This window comes from Myodes glareolus, chromosome 18 (assembly GCF_982192425.1).
Source record: "Myodes glareolus chromosome 18, mMyoGla1.1, whole genome shotgun sequence".
NCBI classification, from domain to species: Eukaryota; Metazoa; Chordata; class Mammalia; order Rodentia; family Cricetidae; genus Myodes; species Myodes glareolus.
The window spans coordinates 23,066,835-23,086,185 of NC_142043.1; the positions used below are offsets into that span (position 1 = coordinate 23,066,835).

At 38.5% G+C, this 19,351-nt stretch overlaps 1 protein-coding gene across 6 annotated transcripts in view; it reads right to left on the minus strand.

Moving 5' to 3' along the window:
- The window catches only part of Fam135a (family with sequence similarity 135 member A), a 76,781-nt gene extending 61,846 nt beyond the window's left edge, over positions 1 to 14,935 (minus strand). For 5 of the 6 annotated variants that reach the window (XM_087898045.1, XM_087898043.1, XM_087898046.1 and 2 more), the window contains exons 1-4: positions 14,798 to 14,935; positions 13,298 to 13,386; positions 1,694 to 1,785; positions 453 to 568 (exon numbers count right to left, since the gene is read on the minus strand). In XM_087898045.1, coding sequence (XP_087754171.1) covers positions 453 to 529 — 77 coding nt within the window. In that variant the 5' untranslated portion in view covers positions 530 to 568; positions 1,694 to 1,785; positions 13,298 to 13,386; positions 14,798 to 14,935. The remainder of the gene's footprint in view (positions 1 to 452; positions 569 to 1,693; positions 1,786 to 13,297; positions 13,387 to 14,797) is intronic. The other variant, XM_087898042.1, reaches the window with a different exon arrangement.
- Positions 14,936 to 19,351: the final 4,416 nt, after the last annotated feature.

Sequence of the window (19,351 nt, forward strand, 5' to 3'; positions counted from 1 at the left end):
ATCAAAGATACAGCTTTCTCTGAATAGAGATCGCTAAGTGGGGAAGGAAATGCCTCAGGCTTCACACAGTGTTGGGCTGTGTTTTCCTATTGCTGCTAATATCACTGTAATGACTAATAGACAAATCCAGAAAAATGTCCTGCTTGATTTCTATACTTTCTTATACCTTCTGAAGCTTCATTATGCATGCTTTGCATATCTACTTAGCTGTTTCTATTCCTCCATATATGCTTTTAAACAGTAAAAATGAGACAGGACATCTTCAATAAAGCACCCCTTAATGATCAATATAAATTCACAAATACATATTAAATATATTCAGCATTATCACTAAATCCATGAACATAATCCCCAAATATCTACTTAAATGAAATTACTTAGACTCTAATAACCTGAATACAGCTTATACTTAAATAAAATCTGTAATTAAATTCTTATTATAAAATGCATACCCTCTTTGGAATAAATCCACGTTGTAGAACTTGTTTAGCTCCACGGAGAATTCTACCATTGCTTGAACTTCAGTCATGTTTAATTTATACCCAGAGGACAGATTTGGCAACAGCACCTTAGTTAAAAAGGGGGAGGGGTCATGAGAAGCACAACAAAAATGTCAATTTATAAGCCTAACTAAGCTTAATCCAACTAAATAATACCAGAGTCCAAAGACGCCAAAGAGCAGTACTATTTTTATCACTTAAGACTGGTTGATTATGAAGCTTTTCCAACATTGGTTTCCCTGATGACATCCATGTGATAATCTATGAATGGATTTTTTTGTTAAGAAAATATTGCTTAAAGAACAAAGTACTTTTGAATTTAGAAAAGAAATTTCCCCGTCATTATAAAAGGCTAAAAGCATTCATTTTCACAGAAGTTAAAACAAAAGGTACACAAGCTAGTGAAAATGAAAACATTCACATATCCACTGAGATATACACTCACGAGTACATGACTACAACTTTTATAAAACTGGTGTCAGCGGCATGCATATTTTCTAATCTGCGCATTTCACATAATTTTCTGATGAACATTTAAACCAGTAAGTGCATAAATAACATTACTTTAATGTGACTATAATACCGTGAGCGTGTCACAGTCTACACAGCCACCTTGTGCTGGTGCTCCAGTGGCTTCCATCTCCACTATCGGAAAATGACAGACACCCTTACCAAGAGCACAGGCCTTCAAAAGCAATTTAGAGAAAAAAAGTGCTCGGGGACAACTCTCCACAGGTCCCAGCAGAGACCCTACAGTCTTTCCTCTAGGTTCTCTATTCTGCGACATTTGCATACAGTTCTAAACATCACAGACAGGGTCTCACTTTAGAAAACAGCCGATCTGCAGACTATTCTACACAGTAAAGTCTTCCAAAGCAGAAAACAGGTAGGCCCACTGTCCACTATCAACGTTTCCAGACCGTCTAGCTCAGGGATCCTCTTCTATAATTTATTCCTGTGTAGCTGTCACCTGGCACACTAGCTCGAACGCTCTGAGTACAAACCATTTTTCTCTCTGACTGGTGAGTCTAGTGTCTTCTCTCAACCCTAAGGCACCATGGCAAGCAACTCATTAGCATGCAAGCATAGTAAAATCTCCAAGTTTCACAGCTCTTGAAAACGTACTTCCTTGAAATTCTGCAAATATTCTAACTTATAATGAATTACAAACAAAAGAAATGACATATGCTTACCTCTGCTGATCAAATCTTCATTTTACATTATTAAATAACCAATCTTGTACTTCCAGTTACTGATTCTTGTTGTTAAAAATATATTGTTTCCCCTAGGAGGAAGAAGCAATAAAATCTCAAATAAAATTAGAGATACAAAATCTGTTTTAAAGATACCTATATATCTTTATGTATTACTTAACATTCACAATTTACACACAGGACCTACATCCTCCTCAAGGCTTGGGAATACATTATGACTTCATCACTATTATGCGTTTCTATTAAGGATTCACATATATAGACTGCACAGTGCAATATGGGGTACTTTCTTAGTTCAGTGGTTCAGAAACACTTCTCAATGAATACCTAAAACACTGGAAGCTTATCAATAATTTTTAAGATGTAGAATTTCTCATTTATAAAAATAAAGTAGTGATTTTTGAAATTTCACGCATATACATGCATGTATCTCATACTGACACATATGCATAAAATATAGTATTTAAAATAATGACAAAAGGTTGCCTGACTATGCTGTAGTTTTCCTTACATTTCAAATATTTAGATGAAAAAGTCTGCCTTTAACATAATTGTGTTCCAAAAAAATTAAAATGATCATGTTCATTCTTCACTTTTTCTTTTGTCATGAGGGTGTAGAATGTGCCAAGTACTAAGGCTGCTACTTTAGTAATCTCGCCAACAATAATAAAGATTAATATAGATCAAATCAATGTATCTTTAGATAAGAGCCCCCCCCATTACACAGAAGTAAGTGCAGGTCAGTTCTGGATCCTGATGGACTCAGTAATCATAAGAAAAGGTATAAGCACATACAGTATAGTAGAAAGGTAACAATAAGGTTTTGAGATTTCACGCCCCAGATGTTGCCTCCCTCAGATCTTCATCCACTTTAAGGTACACAGCATCCACCTCACATAAACCAGTAGTAGCCCATTACATGGGCCAGAGATAAACTTAGATCTCTTCTAAGCTCCTTTCATTTGGGATCTCTGCTACAATAACTGGGCATTTCTTATATACAGAATTTAATATGAGAAGGGTACAGCTATAATAGAACCCTAAAATATATGAATCAATAATTACCAGAGGTAGGGTACAGTCGCAACAAAATCCTAAGATAGCTGGTTTTAGTTCAGTAATTACAGGCAACAAGGAAACATACTACTAAAATACTGATAAGTTCCCTTACATAGTGCAAAAACAACTTGCAAAAATATCTACAATAACTTCCAAGACCAGGTGTCCATCTATGTCCAGAGCCCCAGAAAAGTAGCTGAACCACACTGGTTGTGTGTGGGTGGTTCTTTGCTGTTTACTTTGCCTGATTTGTGAGTCAAGATGGAAGGAAATGAAGGGGCAGAAACTCGGGCCTTGCAAACAAATATTCCAATATCCTAAAACAGGGTATGTACCTTTCTCAAAGGAATTCTAAAAATTGTTGACATAACAAGTTAAGATTGGGTTAAAGGTGTTGCTGACAAGCGCCTGTTATTATAACAGTTTAAAGACAATGGCCACTAAAATGAGAGACAAAGATGAAGATAAAGATAAAAATAAGGCTATTAAAATGTAGTAGGTATACAAAGAGAGAAAGGGCAAGCATATGAACCACATCCACAAAAAGAAGTTTAGTGAGTTGCTATCACAGAAAATAGAAGGGGAAAAAATTATGAAAGTCCTTTATGATATAACCTTATGATATAGGAGGTCCTTCTGTCTTTGTGTTGTTTTCACTGGTTAATTAAAAAAACTGCTTTGGGCCTGTGGATAGGGCAGAACTTAGGTAGGTGGGGAAAACTAAATGGCATGCTGGGAGAAAGGAGGCAGAGTCAGAGAGAGACACCATGGATCCACCAGAGACAGACGCTGAAAATTTTACCTGGTAAGTCACTGCCATGTGGCAATACACAGATTAATAGAAATGGGTTAAATTAAGATGTAAGAATTAGCCAATAAGAAACTAGAGCTAATGGGCCAAGCAGTGTTTCAATTAATACAGTTTCTGTGTGGTTATTTTGGAGCTAAGCTAGCTGGGTAGCTGGGATGGACAAGTGAGCCCTCTCCTTGCAACACTTTTATTTTATTTTTTTTTTTTTACAAACAGTATTTGTCAAAGAAATAATGTACAAAAGTCTGTGACTTTGCAATAGCAGGAAGCTATGAAAGGAAGGCTATGAAAACTGAGCATGAGCTTTAATGTGGCTGTATGGCAGTTACACAAGGAAGAATCCAGACAGCAGCAATCAGAGGGCTCCTAATGCCGTGAATGCAAGTGTTCTTCCACTGCAGGACAGAGTATCTTCATCATTCCAGTCCATCATTGCTCTCAGTTACAAAGTCTTTCCTACTGTTTGTTTTCCCAAATGGGAGACTTTTTACTATTCTGTTTCTGATTTTATCATAAAATACTGGCAAGTGTAGGAGGGATGGGTGGAGCAGCCTGGTGTTTTATTTCTAGGTAACCGGACTTGCAGATCTCTCAGTGACCTAGGATTAAGGAAACACACAGAGGGTCCATTTAGTTTTTTAGTTTTGTTTTGATTTAGGAAGGGATGACACGTGTTTCTGACAGGTTACACATGGAACATATGATGGCTAGAGCAGCAGACTGGTGCACTGCATACCACTTCTTTCCTCTTTTCAAAGCCAAATGGTTAGCCAGTCCGAGACTGAGAACAATCTCTTTTGATGCCAAATTATTCTGCCCATGCAATGTGGTCAACCTGACCCTACTCATGGAATATAAACTGAAGTGACGCATGTCACATCTGCCTTACTTGTTTAAAAGGAAACTCTTTGCTCTGAACTTCACTTTCTTCCTTGTGTCTAGGCTGGAATACTTTTTTTGATCACACAGATTAGGACTGGCAAAGACGGAAAGGACTACGGACCCCAGCGTCTGAGCTGTTCAGACGGCTCAGTTTTACAGTCTTGAGTCCTCTGACAGCAAATGCACGTATTCATACCTGGTCTATGCAGTCCTTTCCTAACTTCTCTGACCTCAACTCCTAGCAGGCTGCCCTCTCCAGTCATACCTAACTCCTTTCTATTCCTTAAGCATGCTAGATGGCCCAAAAGTTTTTGTATTTTTCCTCTCGAGCTCTCGTCCCTCCAGGTACATACATAAGTCACTCCTTTACCTTCTTCTTGGGCTAGACTCAAATATCAGCTTCTCAATTAGGCCCTGGCCACATCATCCTGCCACACCCTATTGGTTTCCTAAGCTCTTATGTCTCTTTAAAATATTAAAAACTTTACTATAGCAAGCTTTTTCATTGGCCATCTGCTCACAAACTAACAGAGACTTATTATTAATTATGAAAGTTTGGCCTTTAGCTTAGACTTGTTCCACTAGCTCTTATAACTCAATGCATTGATATTGATCATTGTTTATACTTCAAAGTTTTTTTTTTTAACCTTTCTTTCATTCTGTATGTCCGATTCCCTCCATGTCTCACTGGAGTCTCTCTGGAGTAATTCGCACACCTAGATTCCTCCTCCTTTTCCTCTCTCCCTGGAAATCCCATCTATCTCTCGTGCCTAGTTATTGGCCATTCAGCTCTTTATTAAACTAATCACAACAATAAATCTTCACACAGTATACAAATAACCTACAACACTTTACCTACTATCTTTTAAAAACAGGATGTCGCTAAATAGCCCAGGCTGGTCCTGAATTTCCAATCTGTCTACTTTTTCTAAATAACTTAATTGTAAGTAAATGGTACCAAATCCAGTCTTATTACTCTTTTATATCTAAAATATAAACTTCTATAAAAATGGGAAATTCTGGTTACTGTTTATTGAGCCATACCTATGGCCAAACACATAGAAGGTTCTCAAATTTAATTTAGGAAATATTTAAGATACTATTATTAAAGATTCCATGAACAGAAATCATTTTTCTCCTATCTAAAATAAACCAATTTGGAGAAAGGACTTATGATATGGATATATTGAAAACAGGCACCAATAAACAAGCACCTTTATTGGTGTATATTCAGAAGTTCCTCTACTCCAGTTCCTATATCCTGCTGTGCTTTTTGTTATGTTGCTGCTATCGCCTTTCCTTAAATCCTTCCCTTTTCACTAAGCAACTTTGAAAAGAAACATATAAATGTACAAATATGCCGATGAGGCTTATAAATCACTGTGACTGTCACTGTTACCCTCTAAAGCACAGGTGGTTGTATTTTAATGAATTGCGAAGAGGAAAAAAATAAAAGGTAAAGGGGCAAAAGGAAAAAGAAAAATTTAGGGTTCTCAGGGTCATTAAACATGTTTGTGATTCTCTTGTCACAAACTAGTCTCTTTCCACCTATGAAACGCTAAGCAAATGCTGCATGGCTCCTTCAATTCTTGCTGGCTCTCTGCAAGAGGAACCAAACATTTTCTGTGATCCTCAGTCCATCCTTGGTGGCAATTATTGGTGATATAAAATTTTCAAGAGGAAGCGGGAAACCTTTTTTTCCCCTCAAGGTAAAATCTTACTTTTAAAAGTTGTCAACTTTTTAAATAAGGACAAAAACTGTGCACTACAAGCCAAATTCAAAAAGTGCAAATTATTTCTATGAATCAACAAATTGATCTCTAATTTATACAGATTTTTATGACACTCACACAAAAAAAGTCCTAGCCTGTCCTTTCTCAAGAACTAAAGGAAGTGCTAGAAAAGACTTCTTTCTTTTGCTACAGTTATGCTTAGGGCATTCTCCAATGCAAGGACCTTTCCGCAGTTTTCACAAGCCATAAGCATCACAGCCTCTTGAACAGTCTAGGGCTGGCGCCGAGCCCATCAATTTAACCCTGGCCTCTGAAGCTATTAAAATCAGCTGACTTATCTGAGGCTAAACGGTTTACTCTTCTAGCCCTGGCAAAACAGAATGTAGAACTCAATAATCTGGAGGTCAATCAAACAATCCATTCTGCACGATTTCCTAAGTCACCAACAGATAATTCAGTTAAACAATCCACAAACCCTAATCCAGACAAGGAGATGACTCTAGTACGCAGTGAGAAATTTATGCCGAAAAGTTCTTACGGAGAAAAGAAAAGATGCCGCCACTCCTACCTAGTAAATCTGATAAGCAGGGAGGAAAAATTACCTTGTAATACCTCAGGAAAAGTTAGTTTTCTCTCCAAGAAAAAAAAAATCAGTGATAATCTGAAAGTCATTTTTGTTCTTTCTGAAAAGCTCTATCCAACATGGAGAACACAACAAAGAGGTGTCTAGTATGACTGAAGAACTGATTTCTTAATTTTAATCTAACATGAAGCCAAGTTAGATTTCCCTGCTGTGGTGGTTTGAATACAAATGGCCCCCATGGACTCATATTTGAATGCTTGGCCTATAGAGAGTGCCACTATTAGGAGGTGTGGCGTTGCTGGAGGAGATATGTATTGTGGGGGCAGGCTATGAGGTCTCACATGCTCAAGCTACACCCAGTGTGGGTCACAGTTCACTTCCTGTTGCCTTCAGATTAAGATGTAGAACTCTTAGCTCCTTCTCCAGCCCCATGTCTATCTGCTTACTGCCATGCTTTGCAATGATAATGGACTAAACCTCTGAAACTGCAAGTCAGGCCCAATTATATATTTTCCTTTATAATACTTGCCATAGTCATGGTCTCTCTTCACAGCAATAGAAACCTGAAGTAAGATACCTACTAAACACAGCTTTAGTGTACTGGTACTAATTTAAGCATTATATGTAGAGAATTAAAAATATTAGGGCCAGACATGGCATTACACACTTTTAATCCTAGCACTCAGGAGGCAGAGGCAGGAGATCTCTGTCAGTTTGGGGTCAGCACGGTGTACATGGCTAGTTCCAGGCCAGTCAGATAGCACAGTGAGTGCTATCTCTAAAAACAAAACAGAAAAGGCAGGGTGGATTAAAATATGCTGATATATATATATAATGAATTTTGAAGATTTAGCACAAAAATCATGTAAATATTTCATTTTTTATATTGACATGTATCTTAGTTAAAGGTTCTATGACCAAGAGTAGCAAATATTGTTAACCACCAAGCCATGTCTTCAGACTTCATTTACTGACTGACATATTTCAAGGTAGTATTTTAGATATAATATCCTTCAGTTGGTAGCTGAAGAATATTATATTTTCAGATATAATATTCTGTATACAGTATATGAAGGATATTGTATCTAAAATGCATATTTTATATACAATATGTAATGTATGTAAATGCATATATATGTATTTTAGATACAATATCCTTCAGATACTTCAGATACTGACATATCTCAAGGCAGTATTTTAGATAGAATACCCAAAATTATTATTAAAATTAGTTACACCCGTTTCCCCATTTTTCAGCATTTTAATGCATTTAACATGCAGGGGCACATAATGCCCACATGCATGAGGAAGTCAAAATACATCTTGCAGGAATAGATTCTTTCCTTCTATTGTGTGGGGTCCATATCATCAGACTGGGAACAAGTACCCTGATCTACTGCGACAGCTCACCAGCCCCTCAAAACTAATTTCATCAGTATTTAAAATGTGTGATCACTAAAAAATTGTAAATCTCATGCACTCACAAACTTCTACTGTAAACCAGTCTATTCCTACTAAGCTGTCTTGTTAACTGGCTAATATGTATACACTAATTGCCCCAGAAGTAGTTCTAAATACATAGTACTGCCATGTACAGCTTTTAAGAGATACCAAGATACCAACTTCCCAGCAGAGAAGATGAGACAGCTATTAGTACCAAATAACTGCCAAAGGATAGACTTTAAGAAACTGTAAGAAATGCTCCTACATCACCCACACTAATCCTAAAACACTTCCTCAACTTAGAAGTCATTAGTGTTTTAGAACACTATGGATGGGGAAGCACTTGAAATTGCAAGGCAAAGCTCAGAAGTTCCTTAAGATGGACTGGACACCACAGAAATTAATTGCTCTCACAGAAATCAAGAAGCAGCCTTAACTCTTCAGCTATGGGATCACAGACACCCATGGGATATTCTGTTTACTAAGGCATATGGAAAAGGAGCTGAACAAATTAGAAATGCCATACTTGTCAGTCCAAGGAATGTAAGGGCCACCCTTCCAGCAATGGTGGAGGCAACAGCTACTTTCTGAATTCTGCCTGTAATTTAGGGTCTATAAGATAAATGCAATCAGAACCTGTAATAATGATAGTCCAAACAATACCCAAATGATACCAACTCCAGAAAAAAAAAATGTTCCCTGAAAGGCTCCTTGTTAGCATTTAATATATCATTTTCTCATAAGACATGAAATACTTTTTCTTTCAGTGCTGTGAACAAGTTCATTTTTCCCAGATAAATACTATCTAACATAGTTTAGCTTGCACTTAAGGAGACACACAGCTCACATTATGACAGACATGGAAACTGATCTCAAATGAAGGAACGGCAGATTCCCTCACATTCTAATAGCTAAGTGGGAACTAAGACTGATATTTGGGACCTGCAACCAACAACAGGAAGAATATCTAAGATGCAAAGTTAAATTTAAGAATGTTAATTAGAAATATGATAGAGAAATGTTCTAGTGAGGTTAAAATCAGGTTACCTCAATGCATCTAATAGCAATGAATATAAAGTCCGTGTCAATTTCCTTGGGTGTCTCTTAAGAAATAATTAGGAAGCCTTAAATAGGAGGAACCTAGAAGTCTTGAGAAAGCTGTTTTCTTGGGAGTAACATAAAGCTCTTATAACAATCCTGATTGTAGCCCACCAACTAGCAGGAAGCTGAACCTCCTGACGAAAGGAATGCTTAGCTTTCCTGAGTTTCAGTCTAAATTTAGAACTCTAAATTTACATAGCTACTTTGAGTTAATCTTGACCAAGTCATAAACCACAGCATATATACTGAAAATAATCAGCCGATGATATCTGGATTTGAAGTTTTTGAATCAAGTCTGCTTGATTCAAGAGTAGCTTGACAGACATGTTTCTGAGCAGCTTTATTCTCTACGGATGATACCAAATATAGACCACACAGCAAAATAAAATAAAAGCGAATACAGGCACTTACAACTTGGCACAGCAACTCCTGCACTGGGAGCTTTAATTGTGCTATTTGATTTAGTTCTCCTAGAAGTCTATAAATTAAGGTTCAGAATGTTTGCTTCAAAGTCACATAGAAAAGAAACTATTTCAAAGTCACTTAGAAAGGAAATAACAAAAAAGACAAAGAATTAAAGTATGTTACACCCACTGCCTGAATCTGTACTTCCAATACTCTAAAGTCCACTCCAGCGCTGCTGTAAAAAAGAGTTAATGGTCATGAAGCCATAGATGAAAATGTCCACTAGAGGAAAAATTAGAACACAACACTAATGGGGAAAAAATTATCTTACTGAATTAACTATATTCAGTTTCCCATGAAATCAACAGTATTTCCAATGAAATTCCAAAGTTCTGACACCCACAGCCACACAAACTAAAGTACACTTTGAAGAGATCATCTATTCTGATTTCTTTAAAGTTTGTCTCTAAACAGCTGACTACTAGAAAGGAAATGTATTATTACTAATATTACAACTGACATTAATTAGGCACTCTTTAAGATAAATAACAAAAAGAACACTGGTGATATTATAAAACTATGTCAATGGCATAAAAAAGGCAGCAAATTTTAAGAAGTACAATAGGAAGCATTAGTTATTCCGAGAGTTTGTCTATGCTTCCTTCTGTACACGAAACGAGTAAACAAAGAACTTTTCATGTGGCGATGGACAAATCCTACCGCCATTATTATTTAGACAAAAGGAATATTCAATTTATTAAAAGCAGTTCATATAAACTTTTAAAGGATGCATTAGTGTAAACACAATTCTCCCAGCACCATAGGCTAAAATGCCTTTGAAAATGCCACGCTAATATAAACCTTTAAGACTTCAGACGAGTCAAAGAAACAAAAGCCTAGTGAAGCACCATGATCATGTGATGTCTAGTTCAAGGGTATGTTCAACAGTGTTTGAAATATTTCTTTGGTTACCTCAAGAGAAAACAAGACTCAGAGTAAAAAGAATCAAAACTTTCTAAAAAAAAATATTGTAGGAAACAAAGTTTTCTTGACATTCTATGCTTCCTCAGAGTTGTTATTCTACTAGCAACTTTGATACCAGACCTGAATTCCAATTCAGATTAAAATCTGTTTTCTCAAATGGAAAAATTGTATAATCTCTAGCTGGAAAATAAATGTTTAAAAGATAATAAACACGAAGCACTAAACATGGTATTTGGTACATGATGATCAATAAAAGCTTATCTTGTGACTTACCATAATTTTTAAATATAGTATTCAGAGAAATATCTATTCAAAATAATACAGATCTAGTAAAACTAGTTATAATTATATTTTTCAAGTGTATCGCTTGAAAGTATCTTCATTTATAGGACCGGGGACTTTAAATGAAGAATGATTAGCTCAAACTAAAATTCAATGAATCTATTTGCAAAGGTTGGGAGAAAACTCTCCTAAAGATTTCAATTAGATTCTCAATTTACTGATTTCAGTCCTAACATTTCCCTGGCTCACCTATATGAGAACTATTTCAAAACTCGTCTACAAGCATTACATTACTATGTGGTGGGAAAGTCGTTATGAATTTTACATAAAAGAGCTGGAGAAAACCTGCATTCTAGCCTTGTTTACCTGAACAGGGGCCTACTTTTAAGTCTTAAAACTGAGTAAGGATAAAGCAGTCTGAAAATCTGGAGCTCTCAATTGCAAAAGACAGAAGTGATGGTTGGTACAGGCTTCCATGGAAGTGATAGCTGGGGGTATACAGGCTTCCGTGGTCCTACACTTTTACTTAACGCCTGAGGGGGGAGCAGCATTTCCAAGTCTAACTTACTGGCAACTTGAACACCATGTGACAGTCACCACTGTTCTAAAAACAATTATGAATGCTGCACTTGCATTCTATGGGGCAATCTCAAGGGATTCAATAAAGGAATACCAATTCTAGGTCAGACTAAATTAATTGTTGCTAAATGCAGCAACAGAAATGTTCTAGATGCCTATTGAGAACCCACTACGTTTGGTCAGACCCAGATTTCTATATTCACAAGATACTTTAGAAATAATTTCTGTATTACGACTGGTCTAACAAAACTCCTTATAAGGAAATATACACTATAATTTTCTCAGAATGGTTTCTTGGTTGAGAGATAATTCACAAAGTTGGCTTCATAATAACAAGAACTATGTAAAAAGTATTCTAAGTAGGAGATATCCTTTAATAGCACAGTATACCTGGCACCTTTATCTATTAAAGAGGCCAATTTTTATATTTAGTATATATAACTAAACATGTAGGTACATGTTAAAAACTTCCAGTCTTTAAAATACGCAATCACTGTGGCGGTGCCTCGCTAAATTCCTGAAAACATGCGTGTCTATGACATGTGCATGTTACTTTTCTGAAAGCCTCTGGATCCAGTAAGAATGCTCTTGCTATCAGGACTCTGCATCTGGTTCCTATTCATTCCTCAGCCTTCTTCCTGACACTCAGGACAAGCTAACCCCACTCACTTTAAATATCCATGCTTTATCTCCACTCGCTCACTGAAATAAACACATGCACAGTTCACTAAGTAGTGTTTTCCTCAATATCTCAATTCAAAGCAAAGGAAATCCTTGCCTTTTATATTTCCTAAACAATCTCTTGCAACCCAGAAGTCTCCAGGGACTATAGTTTACAGAAATTAAAGTGAACATAAAAGACAATAGCAAAAAACTAGAGAGTTACTAAAGATAGAATTCTTGTAGATCCTTTGAGTACCAACTCCTAGCAAATAAAGCATTTATCTGCTTTATATACTGAGTGATCCAATGTCTGCTAATTGTGTCTGAACATTAACTAATCTAAGCCGGTCCATAGTTCACCAGTATTCTACTAGATATTACAAAGATAACTGGAAAAAAATTAAATTGTTTAGCTTGATCTTAAGAGATTTTAAGTAGTCAACTTAATTGTTACTAATAAAAAATTAAACAAACATAAATTATGTATTTTCACGGTAATTTCTGTTTGTGGTGGCCCCACGCATGTTTAAATGACGAGGGCTGACTACAGATAGATTACTGGGTTGCCAGTATTATTACTACACTCTACAGGTGGAGGAGACACTGAGGTTAGAAGTTAAGTGGTTTCTACAAACTATTATTGACTTATACTATGGGTTCAAATCTCTTGACATTAGGTCCTGTACCTGCTGTATAACAGAGACCCCTTATTTAATTTCAAAGAAAATAAAAGTAATTCACTACAATGAGAATGCGTAGATGGTGACTTTCTAATGGATAATTCCCTACAGATAAAAAGATCTGCTTTTCGAGGAAAACAAGCTTCTTTGAGAAACAGCAATGATTTTATTTGCATTGGAAAAAGCATTTAAAATGTTAAATGTAGGACGAATTCGTCATCATACATGCAGAATGCTAGCTTTTCTAAGAGAAATGGGATTTAACAACACCAGATCCTTCTGCTTTCTATGAGTAAGATACCTTGAACAAGGAGCAAAACTATTTCTTGCCTTGGTATTTCCCTTCTTAAAACAGAGACAGAAAAATTTAATTCCTACCTGGCATAGAAAGCATAAGGAAGAATTTATTGTTTGTGGACTGCTTTGAGATTCCAGATTGAAATACATAATCCGGTTGGTCTTCAACCCTAGAATAAAGGCAAACTTTACTGAAAATTGCCTCGGCAGATGCCTCCAGAATACGATACTACACCATTATCAACAGAAACAGAAGTTTTACTTTAATTAGATCTGGCTCGAAATGAAGGGAAGAAAGACTCCTAATTTTTTTTTATTAAATTCTTTGCCCAATTCAAAAGATTAATACTTCTATTCTCCTTTGTTCCTCCTCAGTGAGCAGTTACCCTATTCCAGTTAGCAGAGACCGCAGACATTTATTAGAGAACAGACTCAAAATGATGCAACCAAGCGTGATAGTGAGTGAAAACACCAAGTCAATAAATTTGATATAATAAGTTTTGGTTAAATTTCATTTCAAATTTGTTCTACAACTAGACAACTAGAGTTACTGGAGCATTAACCGTTGCCAAATCTTAACCCTTTATAAACGACCGGACTGTTTCTCATAAAATGAACTGGTATACTTTTCTTAAGGATTCAATAACATGTACTGTCATTCTTCAGACGATATTTTCAGGAGAAGAGAAATGAAATCGACTTCTCAGGAAGTAGCACTAGGGGTACTGAGCATATCCCCTAGCTTACGTCGAAAGCAGAAGAGACAAGGGCGTGTTAACAACTCTTTAGGGATGTAATAAAAAGTAAGACAAATGGACTGAATAAAAAGGCTCCATCCATACAAACAAGAAAAAGTTTTATGATGAGAAACCAAAAACCACCCAAGACGAGAGAATAGAAATCGGTTCAACATGGAGGTTTTGGGGGCCACTGGACAGAAAGCAATGAAGCAGCGTAGCCAAAGAGGTAAGAGAGTGAGGGCCTCTAAAGGCAAGGTGGAACACAGAGAGAACACTAGCGCAAAAAGATGCTTAGGCACAACAACAAGCAAAAAGCCCCCCCCACAACCCCACCCTCCCACAAGCTAATAACTAATAAAAGCGCTAGGATGAAGTACCAAAGAAGGAAAACAGTGCCAACACTCAGAAAACTGGTCAGCGATGGCCGAGAGGTATCGACTGAGGATGCACAGTCCAAGGGGAGCAAATCGCGCAAAGCAGGACCGACAACAAGGGACCACCAGGGCCAAAGGGCACGCAGGAGCGGGGGGCGGGGGGGAAGCGGACAAGGGTCGCCGCAGGACCAGGCGGCGAAGACGGAGCGGAACGACCGCGGGCTGGACAGCGGGCGCGAGGTGCGGGCAGGGCCGGCTGGGAGCACCCGGCTGCGTGCCGCGCCCCTCGCGTCCCCGCCGACCTTCAGCGGGCCCAGGACCCGGCTCCGACCGCCGGCCACCACCGGCTGAGGCCAGGGCAGGGGAGTCGGACCAGACGACGAGGCCGCTTCCTGTCCGGCCCCGGGGCAGAGGGACCCGAACCGGGTCGCAGGGTCGGAAGTCGCGCGGGGCAGTGAGGGGCTCACCTCTCAAGCCGCGCGGCCTCGGCTCGCGCCTGTGCGGTGGAGGAGTTCTGCGTCCGGCTGGAAGGCGTCCTTCCCCAGGTCAGCACCATCCCGCCCGGGGCCCACTCACATCGCCATCGCAGCCACCGCAACCACAGCAAGCCTGGACTCGGTTCGTCACGGGCGCTCGGCTCCCGGCCCAGCGCCGCCGGCGAGCATGCGCAGTCGCCTCGGTCCCGAGGGAGCGCGGCCAGCGAACGATACCTGCGTTCAACAGGTCCCGGCCCGCGGCCCCGCCCCTGGCGCTCTCCCCTCCCCCTCGCGCTACGTCCCGCCCTCTCAGGAGCGAGGCCCCGCCCCCTTTGGACTCCACGTCCAGCCCCCTTGGAGCAGCAGCTGCTGTGGCCGCGCCGGCGCCAACCGAGATTTCAAGATTTGGTCTCCTTTCCCGGCTCGCGCTCCCGAGTTCCCGCGAGAACGGGAGGCTTGCGTCAATAAAAAGCGCATGCCCGGTTGAAGTGCGAGTTTGAGGGACAGTGTGGAACGCTGGTCGAGAGTTAGAGGAGCCCGAAGAGGCCAGAAAGGTCAATTTAAGACTGTGGAGATTGCTCTTGGAGTCAAGCTTTCTCCTTCCCTTCCTCTCTCCTTGCAGCCCAGGCTGAGCCGGCCCCTGCGCTTCTGTTAGGGCAATAGGCAAGGAGGCTGCTGAGGGTCCGTGCTGCCCCTTCGGGGCTCCTATATGGTTGTGCCGATGCGGGGGATGCTGATCCATTAGCTTTTTGATTGATGGCATTTAAATAAAAGCTTTCAGATCTTAAACTCCATTAACATAAGCTCACGTGAAATAGTCCCTCATTGATTAACTTCATCCTCTCTTTCCCACTGTCCCAGCAGAACACTGAACAGCGCGCTAAAGCTGTGTGTGACGAAAGCAGGGTTGCAGAAAAAGTTCTGAACAGCTTGTGATAAAAAAAAAAAAAATGAATGGGGAGGACGGATGGTGGCGATGGTTATGTATAATGAGAGTGGGCGTGATGCCACTGATCTAAAAATGGTTAAAAATGGCAAGTTTTGTGTATATTTTGCTACAATAATGAACGAAACCTTTCTGTTGACTTGGCAGCTGTGATGTTGCCTTACCCCCTTGGCTTTCCTTCATTTTTGAACAGAGTTTAAACAGGATTGAAATGCCTCAGTTGCCCTATGATAACCAGTCTGTTAACATTTGCATAAATGACTTCTATAGACAGAGTCGTAGATACCAAGGTGGGTGCCCACAGTGTACAATGGTAAGTGAGTTATATTTCTGTAACCACTATGAGACTGAATCTGAGGGAAACAAAGTTTAAGTATAGCACTTCCGTTATGGGTACAACAGCTACAAGTCCAAAGAGTATATCACTTCATCATGCTGCGATGTTGTGTCATGACTCGATGGCCGTGGTCTTGTGAAAAAAGCATGATATAAAAGTAAGCTGCCGGTCCTCCAGTTAAAAAGAAAATGTCTGACTGATTAAACTGTAAAGTAGTTTTTACTATACAGTGCGAAAAGGTGCAAACAGTTACTTCTGGGTCGCAACTCAGGTTATTTGGGTTTTCAAGTGATGAAGCATTTGCTTGGCTCAGAACCTGTCAGACAGGAGGTATTCCTCCCAGCACCACACCTCTGAATCACCCCCTGAAAAGTGTAATTATCTAGTATCAAGTGACAGCAATGGCAGGGCTTCATGAATTGTGCTCGTCTTTCTGTGCCTAATGCTTACCTTGTTTTTTAATAATGTGATATTTATGCTAATTATCCCTAGATTTATAACAGCAAACACACTAGGGCAGCTATCTCATGCTCCTAATGACTCATGCCTCGCCTGAAGATCTTTTAGCCAGTTCCAGCCGCATATCTCTGGGTCGCATCAGACTGCTTTTCTCAGGTAGCCTGGTGAATCTTCTCATTCACTGTAGCTCAGACGAGCTCTGACCACTTCCCTTTTCCCTTTGTGTAGAGATCTGCTGCTCACAATCTTGTAGTTTCTGGCAGTGTGACAGATTAGCTTACCAAGCCTAGAACCTCCCAGTCATATTGGATACTTTTCTGTGTCTCCCGTCTATTGCATTTCTATATCCTGTTTCAGTTTCCAAAAGTTCTCTATTTCAAAATGATTTTCAACTCCAAGGGAAAGTCTGACTTGGGAAAAAAAAGAAAATCACTTCTAGTGAGGCCAGAGAAAGGGATATAAAGCACAGTATTAATGGAAATGAAGGAGATTTGTCAATTTTAAGTTATTTATTGCATGACAAGATTTTTTGATAAGATTTTTTAAAATAATCAGTCACTCAATCAGTATTTTTATTGTTTTTTATTGCCACCCACCTTCCCCTTCCCCTCCTCCCTTCAATTCTCCCCCAAGGTCCCCATGCTCCCAATCTACTCAGGAGATCTTGTCTTTTTCTACTTTCTACTTCCCATGTAGATTAGATCTATATAAGTCTCTCTGAGTGTCCTCATTATTGTCTAAGTTCTCTGGGATTGTGGTTTGTAGGCTGGCTTTATTTGCTTTATGCTTAAAAACCACCTATGAGTGAGTACATGTAATAATTGTCTTTCTGTGTCTGGGTTACCCCACTCAAAATAATGTTTTCTAGCTGCATCTATTTTCCTGCAAAATTCAAGCTGTCATTATTTTTTTCTGTTGTGTAGTACTCCGTTGTGTAAATGTACCACATTTTTCTTATCCATTCTTTGATCGAGGGGCATTTAGGTTGTTTCCAGGTTCTGGCTATGAACATAGCTGCTATGAACATAGTTGAGCACATGTCCTTGTGGCACAATTGAGCATCCTTTGGATATATACCCCAAAGTGGTATTACTGGGTCTTGAGGCATGCAATCAATATTTAAAGTTATTTTTAAACATTAATTTATTATGAATTAAAGTCTGCATAAAAGAAAACTGAATCAAATAAAACGTTGATTTTATGTGTACGCACTTTTCATATTTGCTTAACATCGAAATCAGTCTCCTTGCCTTTTTCAGTTATAGAAAATTTTAAAGCTGTGTACTTATTTTCAGTTCATGAATTCATGACCTAATTTAAAATTTTAAATGTCTTCTGAAGAGCTGTGACTTTATACCATTTGTACAACTTTCTGGTCTGTAAGCTGAGTGTCATCACAGGCTACTTCATGGGTGTGTTGGAAAACGTATTCTTCCAAAGACCTTTCTACAAAAGAAAAGGTCCGTGCTTTTGAATAGTTCTGTTCCTAAATAGATCAATTGAATTTCTAGGCAATATCTGTAATTAATACTGGACATCCTTTAAAAATGTATACAACTCTAAACTCCAGTGTTCACAGAGAATGCAAAAGTAAACATTTAAAAATTCTTTTCAATAGGAAGGTTCTTCTTTACAGTTCTAGGTTTGCATCGGAACCATCACTATAAACACGGTACTCAGAAAAGCTACAACAGTAAAATGACATTTTTCTACTCCAGCTATCATTGGGCTTAATTTCCTTTACTGTCAACTACAAATTTGTTTATCCTTTTGTTTCCTATTTTTGAAATTGTTATGAGTTGCTGAATTTATCTAGGATGCAGAGAAAGAAAAATTTACAGTATCCTGAAAAATGAGAATCTAGTTCTTGAATTTTTTTCCAGCTAGGTACTAAGCAAGCCCCTACTCTGCTTAGCTTCCAAGATCAAATGAGGTTGGTCAAGTTCAGTATGACATGGCTGTTGACTAAAAATTCTTGAAAAGTTATTTAAATAACTTATCTAATTCAAAAAATTCAATTTAAACTTACCTAGGTCAGTAGCAAATTGTCATAGGTGACTCTATAAGAACAGAACAAACTCGCTGCATGCTTGCTTCTGCAAGTTAAGGGAAAATAGTCTTGGTGACGGATCTTCTTTTTGGTACCATCATCAGAGAATATAAGACTACTTAGCAATGTGTGTGTGTTATAACATTCACCTTTAATCCCAGTAGTTGGGAGTCAGATGCAGGCAGACCTTTGTGAGTTTAGGGCCAGTCTGGTCTATATAGAGGATTCAAGATCAACCAGGAGTGCATAGAGACTTTACTTTACTTTACATAGAAAATTTACAGGTGTCATATAACCAATGTTTGTCCATTTTCCTTTTACTGAGTGAGCCCTAGAGTTCTAATATGCCATAGTGACTACAAGTAATAATAATTTATATGCTTGAACTTTGGTGACATTGCATCTTCAGTATTTTCATCACATACAGATTTGTGAAATGTTGGTTAACATAGCTGTAATCATTTCACTATATGCTAGAATATCACTTTGTACACCTTTAATATTTATATGTCAATTATAATTTATATGTCAATTATACCCGAATAAAATACATTGCTTTTTTTTTCTTGCTTTTATCCTCCTTCCCCACTCTGTGCCCTTTCCCTTCTTTTCCTTATATTTACCATCCACTGGTATCAGGTTTATACCGTCTTTGTTAAATAAATTTGGAAGTACTTTTTAGTTATATCACATCTTATTTAAGATAATTATTTCTTTACCAATATAATCTTAATCTTTTTTTATTTTCTCATG